Source organism: Cucumis melo, chromosome 11, assembly GCF_025177605.1.
Source record: "Cucumis melo cultivar AY chromosome 11, USDA_Cmelo_AY_1.0, whole genome shotgun sequence".
Lineage (NCBI taxonomy): Eukaryota > Viridiplantae > Streptophyta > Magnoliopsida > Cucurbitales > Cucurbitaceae > Cucumis > Cucumis melo.
Window position 1 is genome coordinate 756,712 of NC_066867.1, and position 11,743 is coordinate 768,454.

Here is an 11,743-nt window from a genome sequence, read left to right on the forward strand (position 1 = left end):
GCTGATGATATTTCTTGCATTGTTTATTTTGATCTTGCACAGGCTGAGGCATAGATTTTGTGCTTTAGGGCAGAGGATGAAAAGGTGATCCAGGTCTTCATTTGATGACTTGCACGAGATGCACCAGCTAGGACTGAGGTAAATGTGTGGATTCTTCTTTTGTATTTGATCCATCGTGTTGATTTTCTGATGTAAGATAGACCATATGAAGAACTTACACCAGCTAGGAATGTTGCATCATTAAATCTTGATTATTGCATGTTGATAGTTCCTATAATTATTATATTTAACATTTTATAACAGGTTTTATATAATAAATTAGATATTACTTTTTTATTTAATAACATACTTTTACTAGAACTTTTACTATAAAAAAATTGTAGAAATTTAATAACATACTTTTACTATAAAAGAATAGTAGAACTTTTATTTAATAACATACTTTTACTATAAAAAAATTGTAGAAATTTTTAGTGATGCATTTCAAAACATCACAAAAGGTGTTTGTGACGGTCACAAATTAATGTTTAGCACAACATTGTTCGCCACTAAAGCTAATGCTTTAGTGGCAAGTGCACTACGTCACTATTGAAAGTAAGCAGTGAAAAAACATATGTTACTAAAAGTAAGCATTTAGTAACGGGCAAATGTCACTAAAAGTACATCTTTTGCGGCATGTAAGTATTATTGTTGCATCGCTGAAATTTTTAGCTACGCGGATACAGCGACAATCCTAACGACGGAGGATACTGTGTTGCTAATAATTTTAGCGACGTTTTTTCCTTTTAGTAACGTTTTTTGTGCTCCACTAAAAACTCAATATCTTGTAGTGATCTTAAGATTAACAATCTCGGCAACAAACAACAACAAACGACAACAAACAATGAATATCTCTCAATAAAAGACAAACAACTATCCACTATAATCAGATGGTAGATAGCTTCAAACAAAATCTCTTGGAGACCTCTCATGCCAAGAATACAATGTCAAAATTTAAACTTAGTCGGATCACAGATTAATCCCCAAATGATTGATGAACACTGCTGATCGGATGGTAAATAAGTAAATTTTCCTTCCGTTGTTTTAACTCTCTCGATTTGTGTGTATATATTCCATCAACAACTGCAAGTTGGCTTTATAGAAAAACTTAGGGCTGACAAGAAGAATAGCCAAATAGAAGACCCATTTTGGATAAACGGAAAAATTAAATTTAAATTGATAAAATAGCAAAATCGAAAAATATGGGAAAAAAATTGTTGCAACAATGTCTTAAATGCCTATACCTAAGTGAAAAACTTGCATACCAAACACAATTATTCAACAAACCACAAATGCCCCATAATTAACTCAAAACTCTTAAACAACAATGATTACATCTATCCCCTAATTTTTACCTATGAACATAATCAAATCAATTAACACCCATCAAAATCTTAATTTCTCCCCAAAAGCCAAAAATCATCATCATCAAAGCTTCGTCCCCTTCAAATCTTCAAAGTCTTTTAAACCTTCAAAGTCTTCCGGCAGTTGCAGAAACGATTGGAGCTTCCAGTTTCATCCCCTTCAAAGTCTTCATACATACGGCGCAAAACAAAGGATTTTCTTCTTGCCGAGTAGCTTATTCATCAAAACGTAAATTGTGCTGCCACCAAAATAGAATTTTTTAAAATAAAAAGCAATAAAAATATGAATAAACATAATTTAGGCTAAAATTAAGGAATCTAATCTAAAATATAATTTCAAATTGTTATTAAAAATATATATTATGCATTATTTAATAATAATTACCGATATTGTTAATAAATTGTTTAAAGTATAACAAGAAATTTTCTAGATATATTTGGCACTATTATAGCGGAGGTTGTTGCAATCTAGTCCAGCAACAAAATAGCAAATTTAGTTAGGATTTATCAAATTTAAAGGTTATTTGTAAAATGCACTATCTTTGTGAAATCTGGGATATCATGCCTCATCTTGGAGCCATGTATTGCACTGTACTTGGAATATATGAATTATCCTATAACTAGTGGTACCAATAGATATTCCAGCATGCGTCAATTCAATTAAATGCATCAACGTCAATAATCTTTGTGTCATGATGTGAATCTTGAGATATGGGTACTTCACTGTTCAAATACGACGTATTTCAAGCCGCACCTGCTGATATAGTGACAACAACCACAAGTAAATCATTATCAGAAAATTTCAGAAAAACTAACATAAGCCAAGACACATCCTTATCCTCAACTTTTTGAATGAGGTTTGGATTGTTGCAACCATCCCAATAAACAGTCAAACGAGACACGGAAAGATCTGAAGATGGGAAAAGTCTACCTTGAATACATTCTACAAATCCTTGAAACGAAGATGAAAATGGAATGTATACATCAACAACACAATAATCAAGATACCGGAAAGATTCAATCCATCGACCATCCAACACAGTTTTACTTGTTGTAAAGCCATAAGAAAAATTGTTATGATCCCACTATAATCTTCGAAAACTAATACTAAAGGATGTATTATAAATATTAAAATTAATCGACGAAAACTGTTAAACAAAAAACAGAAGGTTTAATGTGAAAAATGCAAATAACATGAATGTTGGTATTTCAAACAAATTTACAAAATGCTCATCTTCGCACTGTTTTTCTGAAAAATTTCAAAATAATTAACATGATATGTATATAGATTTAAATATATATTTTCTATTTGTTTGTTTTTAAAATCTATATAACTGCCAAAAGAATATAGTTTTTAAAATAAAAATCAACAAAAAAACAATGGATAGTTGTAATTGCATTACTTTATAGAAGGATCTAAAATTTAAATTCAAATTATTATTAAAAATATACATTTTGTATTATTTAATAAATTTTTTAAAATATAACAAAGTGAAAATCTTATATATATATATATATATATATATATATATATATATATATTATATTATATTATGTATTATTTAATAAATTGTTTAAAACATTACAAAGGAGATAATCTTGTACATATATTTGAAATTATTTTAGGGAGACAGTTGTATATATATTTGGCATTATTTTAGTTGATTTAATTAAGATTTACCCAATTTAAATGTTGTTTGCAAAATACATTGTCTTTGTAAGATTTGCGATATTTTACTTCATTTTTTGAGCTATTTAAATACACTGCATGTGGAATATATGGATTATCCTATAACCAGGGGTATATTTGGATTTAATATAATTAAAAAAAACGGGCCGGCGACGGTTTTGCCATTTTTCTTATTTTTTTCGATCACTTTTCAATTACGTTGCTATTTAAAAATTTGCTATTTCCACGATTATGTCAAAAACCTATAGCCCATAATTGGCCCTTAACACGCTTTCACTATGAAAACAAGTGAAATAAGTCCAACATGTTTTGCTCATTGATTAGCAACATTTTCTTTTATTGATTATACTTTACGATAAATGTGATAATTCAAAATAATTAAGTATATAGCAATATTTTTAAAAAATTATAAATATAGCAAAATTTGTTAATGTCTATCAATTATATCATCATTGATAGATTATGTTGCAAATATTGGTCTATCAACGATAGATGTCTATCACTGATAGACTTTGTTATATTTGCAATTTTTTAAAATGTTGCTATATGCTTAATTATTATTCTTTTTAACTTTTGTATTCTTGATTGGTTTAGAGATTGGAATATTACACCATCAAAATAACTTAGAGTTGATCCTTTTAAATTTGTTGCTCGACCACAAAAACAACCAATGCGAGTCGATGGTATAATACAAAACCCACAATTTACTTAACAGCAACAAAATTTATTGAATTGAGAATGCAATCAAAGTCCCACACGTCTACAAATTAACATTTCCAAGTCCACTAAAATTATATTAGTGATTTCGATATTATCGATCTAAATAACCTTTAGCAACTTTTCACAATAGGGATGAATAGAAATCTGTTGAATAAGTAGAGACATTACACGATCTTTTGTTTCTTGGTGTCCTATGCCATGTCCATCACCATATTGATACATGAATTGAGCTGTTCTGGCAACATTCTTAGCTCTCTCGATGAACACTTGAGGAAAGATAGAATTTTGGACTTGAACCTTATTCAGTTTCTTCCATGTCTCATCAATCAAATGCCTTATATGTTTACGAGCGTCACTCTCTGAGCTTCCTGTATCGTTCATGTAACATTGTATCGATTTTGGAACATCACCTCTTGCTAATTCATCCTGAATAAACAATATAATTAGTTAATAAAAAGAATTTAAAATGTAAAATGAATACAAACTTCATTCACATACCGACGAAGTTCCGAGATCATCTGCAAGTCGTAAAATTGTTGATGACCAACGAATCACATCAACATATTGTTTCAAACTCTCCATATTTTCAAGTGTTGGAGTTGTAACAAAAACATATGCATGAACTAATACAACTGGTCCTGATATTGATATCCATGCATTATCTAAATATTCTTCCAATGTTGGTTTATAATTAGTGTGGTACCATTTTGCCTCCAACATGTAACTTTTGCACAAATCTACCCACTGTAAAAATTAAATTTACATAGTTAATGATTTGGAATGATGTCGATCAAATGCAAATTAAAAAAAATGGCATAAATTAAACTTTCATACTGCTTTCTTAAGGTATTGGATGACATTAATTCCTTTGTCTCTTAATACTTCAAAGGCCATCTCATTTATAGAATTGTGGAGAGCAAGAAAACATATTTTCATATAGTCAGGAAGCTGGTCCAATGCATCAACATCCCACCTAAATCCACAATTTTCAATAGAATTATATATTAAATAGATTTTCTTGATATTATTCAATTTTTTTTAAAAAAACATTGCATGCATTAAAAAAATTTGTTGACTCAACGTTTAGATGTGAAGAAAACTTGTATGAAATTAGTTTTTAGATAGTTGTCTATCATGGAGTAAATTCATAACCTCTAACTAGGTGATTTATCAAGATCATTATCTTTAGTTCTTTTACTATTAGGTGATCAACCTATGATATGGTCATGAAAGTAACATAAACAAAAAAATATTATAATATACAAATAATAAAATAGAAAGTTCAATATTTTATTGGAAGAGGGTATAAATTTTTTTTAGAAAGTTAATCTTAAAAATAAGCTAATCTTGTTATAATATATATCTAGTGTTTAAAAGCTTATAGGATAAAAAGTATTAGGTCGGGGTGCACAAAAGTTAATTGCATCCAATTTTTCGATGATCGAGTTATTGATTACTTACCTCTCAATTGCGTCGGTAAAGAGTTGGAGTTCATCTAATGTGCCATAGACATCATAAACATCATCAATTGTTGTTATGAATGCATTAATTTTTGTGGCCATTCTTCTATAAAATGAGAATTCAGGTTCATATCCAAAACCTACTGTCCATAAGAAATTTTCCATCACTCTATCTCTTGCAAAGCTCAACTTTTCTCCAAATCCGGTGCTTCTCCACCAACTGTGTTAATATAATATACAACCATGCCATAAATTCGTAAAAGGATCACTATAATTAAATTTAACGTAACACATCAATTTAATTAAATTTTTGGGTTGACTGTTGATATGTGTATCATATAGCTAAAATATCATAATTTTAAGGTCTTATATTCAAATTCCATTTTCCTTTTTCACTAATATATATTTCTACGTATTTGGGTAATTCAATCAAAAGTCGTTGGACCTGCTTGAAGAAGCAGATACAAAATTATGGCTCAAATGCAGAAATCTAGGTTAAAGTCTAATATATATACGGTTGGCATGACCATCTCTAAAGGTCATTAGAAGTTCAATTCCTCTATTTTGCTATTTTTAATTGTCATATAAACAGCCCATACCTAGTCTTGAAAATGGAACGAGCACTCCCTCATGGCCTTTTAACGAACGAAAACTGTTCTCAAGACATTATTGTTAGACTAAAGCTTTAGGCTATCCCAGAACTTTCCTTTGTAACAATGCTTCTCCGTTTATTTGATTAATAAAATTCCTCCAGGTCCATTCCAAATACGAAGATAATGGAATGGTTCTTTGGGTCGTTTCTTGTTAATATATATATATATATATATATAAACAGCCCATAGAAGAGATGGACCGTAAAAAATTGTTATAAATAACTTTTCAGTGGTATCTTCAATCTTGTAAGCTCAAGTTCATTAACATTTATATATATATATACGCACACATACATACACATATTTATGTATATATATACATATATGTATTGAACAACAATATAAATAGTGTTACCTTGATGCATATTTCAAATCTTGTTGGTGGATCGATTGCACCTTATTGAAATCAAGTTTAGCAAATTCAAGAAGAATAGGATTCATATCCACTTTTCTCTCATAGATATCAATGAACCATCTTGTCTCCAATCTTGGCATTCTCCAATGTAAGGGAAGCTCCAATGCATGTCTAACAATGGCTACTTCATTTTCATCCTTGCTTGATTTTATGTATTTTTCTAAATATTCCAATGTAAAATGTTTTGCCGTCTCTAAAATATTCTCGCCTTCTATACTTAAGAATGAGGCTTCGTGCAAACATAATATTCCATTTAACTCCTCGTACAATTGTGTGCTAAAACTTTTTGTCTCATCCGAGTAGAAGTTATTGAAAACATCTGACATTAAAATAATAGTGATATTTGTTAAATATTAAAAAATATATATTGTCTAATGCATGTAATATAATCGTTCTATATATAAAATTTTCACGAGTCTAAATATTTTCGCATGTGTCTAATGAACTCAACGTCAACATAAAACATGAGGATAGGAACCACATCTTTTTTCTTTATTTTTTTGTTGGTATAATCCAAAAACATAATCATATACATAAAAAGAAAATATATTTTGTGAAAGAGTACCTAAATACCTTGTGAAAGATTGAATCCATGTTGTCTTAGAAGTCGAAATTCAAGTGATGTAGCATAGAGATTCTTCTTTTTCCAATAATCGTTTTCATAGCTCTTCTCGAACGCTGTTTTCAACACATTCTTAATCTCATTCTCAAAATGATATGAGATGCCAAGTCGTTGTAATGTATCAACGAGCTCAAGTTGCCTTAGTGGATCATCAATTATTTGGTTAATGATGAGTCGTATTTCTCTTTTTAACTCATTGAAGCGTCCTACATATATCTCTTCCTGACATAAGATATAAATATTCACACAGATAGTTGTCAATCTTTCAAAATTAAATTTATTAACTAAACAAGTAAACGACCAATTTAAAGATTTTATCATCATCCATACCGCAAATTCGCTCCTCAAAGATTGAATGAACTCATGTTTCCAAATAGGAGGTTGATAATTTCCCGACCGTCGTACAATGGTCCGACTACACATTATTCTTGTCGTAACACTGATTGCTTTAACGATTCGAGGCATAAATGAAGGATTGAAATTACAAGAGACTCGTTCAAAGAAACGACTTGTCTGACTAGAAGTGGGAAATTGATGAAGAGCCATTGAGAGAGAAAGAATAATGAAGAGTTTTGTGTTGATGCTGTTTAAAACTCAATTTTTTTTTTTTTTTTTTTGTTGGGGATGATATTAAGATGCAACCTAAAATAATATATATATAGGGGATCCAAACACTGTTTAGTATAGATTTTGTGTTGGCAATTTATCTTATTTCTTTAATAATTCTATTATTTCAAGTTAAAAGATCTATCATTTTGATTTCCAAAGGTGTTCAATTTTAGTTTGTATTCTTGAATCTCTAATTCTAAACTGAATACTTTTTCAATAAATCTTAAATTGAATATATATTGTTAGTTTTTTTTTAAAATTATCAATTAGCATTTTTATTATAAATATTAGAAATATATTAAGGTATTGCATTTTCTTGCATCAATATTATTATTTAACAAATTGTCTTTTGATAAATTTAATCTTGAAAGACTGAATTGAAGATATATTATAAGCAAAAGAACTTAAATTAGACATTGATCAGAAGTATTGCGATTATTAGAAGTGAACGTAAACCACTAAATGCCAAAAACTAAATTTGTATTTTAGTAATTATTTTGTTATCAATTTATCATTAACTCTTCGGCAATGCCATATATATATACATATATTTTATATTTATAAAAACGGATTTTTTAAAAAAAAAATGAAGAAAAAAACAAAACTATTTACCCTCTAAAAATAACATAAAATTCTACGATTTCCCTACTTAAAAACTTTTTTAAAAAATAAATAAAAACACTTGCTATATTTAATAATAAATTAGAAAGAAACAACTTGCTATATATATAATAATAATAGTAAAAAGTATTTGTTTTCGGTTTTAGTAATCAAATCTGGTGTGCTTTTTTTCTTTCTTTTTTTTTTTTTTTCCTTTTCAAGCAATCAAATATGGTGTGCTGATTTCTTACATTGGATAGAAATTGGGTTTTCTCCCAAAAAGAGAAGAAAAAGCAAAAGATATAATTGGTTTGCTCTTGAGTATGTTCGAATTGAAAAGATGCACATGTCAATTATTAAGAACCAACTATGTTAATATTGCCATGTACATTTAGAAAGTGTCAAGGATCCCACTAGTGGTGGATTCAACAATATATGTAGTGGGGGTATAAAATTCAAATAAAGTAAAATAATAATTCTAGACCTTTAAATCTTAGATAATTTGAAACTACGTCATCCACAAATTTTAAAATGTATGTAATAACTCATTTTTTATTAAATTCTTAAACTTTGAATTTGTTATTTCATACAGTTAGAAATACATTATCTTATTTCGCTTAATTCAAACTTGTTCTTTTATTTTACATTCTTAGCTTGATTGACTTTTTTATAGGTTTTGAAAAATTTGAAGGTAGAAATTTAGAGATGACGTCGATTTGAAACTTAATTGACAAAAAATATGGAGTACTATGACATCAATGAAGACGAACATTCAAAGAAAATAAGCTTATTAAGCTTCTGTCTTGTAGCACCACAAGGCATCATGCACAACGCTATAAGGTAGAATAGGCCGTTTTCGTGCGAAGAACACAGCGCCATGACACCGTCTTAGAGCGCCACGACGCTTCAAACCCTATCGCATGTAGAAGACTGTCAGCCCTAGGTTGCTATCCCTAACTCTGCGACGTTGCATCACTTTTATGAATACAAAGTTTCGCCCAACTGAGTGTGCGGTTCCGATTCTAGCAGTTTCTTATCAATTTTCTCCTTATTTTTTGAGCTCTTTTTGCTAGTTTATGTTCCCAAACACTCCATCATCTGACATGTGGATGAGAGAATAAGGTACTAGTTCTAACTTGGGTTTGTTGAAATTAAATCTCCCTTTATTCCTTATTGAACTTGTTTTTATTGTAGTTTTTATTGAATGATTATTTGTTATAGTTGCTCTGATACCAACTGAACCTTTAAAGAAACCCCAATTAAAACCAAAATTAAATTAATAAATTATTAATTTAATTACCTTGGTTGGAGGTTGAAAAATTATCTAAACCTCGATGAGAAAATTCATCAATTCTTCAAGCTTTGCCAAAGGGATCAATCATAACTAAAAATGGTGAAGCGACGACGGTAGAAGGTTATCTCACTGAAGAAGATGAAGAACCTTTCTTTTTTTCCTTTTCTTTTCAACTTAAGCATTCCAATGGTATTATATACCCAAATGATAACAATAATATTTATTATTATTATTTCCTTTTCCTTTTAGTATATATATATAATACCAAAATATACATATATCTTTATTCACAATATCTTTATTCAAAATAATTAATTATCTTCCACGATGATTAATTATTATTTATCTTCCTCCAAAATAATTAATTATCTTCCACAATAATTAATTATTATTTAGATAATTAATTATTATTTATCTTTCTCCAAAATAATTAATTATCTTCTACAATAATTAATAGATAATTAATTATTGTTTATCTTCCTCCAAAATAATTAATTATATTCCACAATAATTAATTATTATTTATCTTCCTCCAAAATAATTAATTATCTTCCACAATAATTAATTATTATTTATCTTTCTTCTAAATAATTAATTATCTTCCACATTAATTAATTATTATTTATCTTTCTCTAAAATAATTAATTATCTTCCACAATAATTAATTATGATAATTAATTATTATTTATCTTCCTCCAAAATAATTAATTATCTTTGACAATAATTAATAATTATTTATCTTCCTCCAAATAATTAATTATCTTCCACAATAATTAATTATTATTTATCTTTCTCAAAAATAAATATCCTTTTATAAATAATTATTATTTAACCAAAATATAATTATTTTTCTTTTTCTCCCTTAAAAATATCTTTTCTCTAAAATCAAATTATCGTTTCATTAAATAATTATATTTCAACAAATATAATTATCTTTTCTTTTCCCATAATTATATATAATTATATATATATATATATATATATTTCCAAATATACATATAATTATCAAATCTCCAACAAAATCTCCATTCTACAAATTAATTAAATAACATCCATAATTATTTAATTTAACTTCAACAACACTAAAAAATTCACAACTTTACCTAATTCTCCTAACTTATCATTTAATCCAAAACTCAACAAACATCATATGCCAAAATCTCTAATTAATTAAATATTCATCCAAGAAATATTTAATTAATTTCAATTCTCACATAAATCAAATAATTCTCATTAAATGAATTCAAAATAACGCCCAATAAATTAAAGCTAATTAAACAAAATTAAGATAATTAACTCCAAAATTATCTTAATTTTTGGGCGTTACAATATGACTTCCACTTTCAATTGAATCTTTGACTCATGAAAATTTTGATAAGATTTAGTTAGAAGTAGTAGGTTAGTTAGCTGGTTATCATATTTGATGAGCATTGGTCTAACCCAACCTATGATTAAAAGTGAGTTTTCCCCACATCAGTTATTTTGTAGAAAGGTGGGTGACTTCAAACCTATACAAGGAGCACACCTACTTTATTTACAATTGTCTCGTTATAAACACCGTAAGTTTTGGTGTGTCAATTCTCTAATTGGAGAGTGGGTAAAAGCTGAGAGTAGTGAAAATCTTGAAGAGTGTTCTTGTAAATGGGATTGGAGGGAGTGAATTATTTCTTTGTGACTGTAATTGAAATGATTTTACAGGATCAAGAAAGAAAAGAAATAAGGGAAATGTAAAAGGCTCTGCTGTATTTCAACTTAATTTCACACTAATGAATTAACAAACCTTTAACATATATTTATACAAGTGTAAAGTTGACTTGAGAGGGAAAAACCTATATGGAAAGAAAAGAAAAAGAAAAGCACAGAAGAAGGTAAATAATAAAAGACCATAATTAGTAGAAAGCCATAATTTTGTATGCATATCTCTAAAGGTAAAGAGTGAGAGAATCAAGGGAGAGAGTGATTATATTGGCTTCAATGATCTTGGTGATTATGATCTCCATATTTGTTGCAATGAATGAGGATACTTTATGCATGCGAATCTTCTTTTACAATTGTAGCAATGTTATTTCACGTACTATATTTTAAAAAAGAAGTCAGAATTAATTATTTGACGACCTAAGTTAAAGCTCAAACCAATAACTAAAAGAAAAGATAGAATAAAACATCAACACGTTGGTAACCTAGTTCGGTGTAATCACACATCCACAACTGGGAGCTTTTAGCCCGATTGAAAATATCATTTATAAAGATTGAAGAGTATTACAAGTACATAACTTA

General features: G+C 28.4%; 1 protein-coding gene across 1 annotated transcript; it reads right to left on the reverse strand.

Annotated features, from left to right (window-relative positions):
- Positions 1 to 3,912: 3,912 nt before the first annotated feature.
- LOC103499733 (terpene synthase 10-like) lies at positions 3,913 to 7,509 on the reverse strand. Its single transcript, XM_008462806.3, has 7 exons — positions 7,294 to 7,509; positions 6,915 to 7,185; positions 6,282 to 6,660; positions 5,275 to 5,493; positions 4,648 to 4,786; positions 4,312 to 4,557; positions 3,913 to 4,239 (listed from the first exon to the last, which is right to left on the reverse strand). The coding sequence occupies exons 1-7, from the start codon at positions 7,507 to 7,509 to the stop codon at positions 3,913 to 3,915; spliced, it is 1,797 nt and encodes a 598-aa protein (XP_008461028.2).
- Between the last annotated feature and the right edge of the window lie 4,234 nt (positions 7,510 to 11,743).

Excerpts from the sequence above, each read along its gene's own strand:
- LOC103499733 (XM_008462806.3), bottom strand. The coding sequence starts at position 7,509 with ATGGCTCTTCATCAATTTCCCACTTCTAGTCAGACAAGTCGTTTCTTT. Across the intron at positions 7,186-7,293 it reads CTTTGAGGAGCGAATTTGCG|GAAGAGATATATGTAGGACG; the intron begins GTATGGATGATG and ends ATCTTATGTCAG. Across the intron at positions 4,240-4,311 it reads ATGATCTCGGAACTTCGTCG|GATGAATTAGCAAGAGGTGA; the intron begins GTATGTGAATGA and ends TTGTTTATTCAG.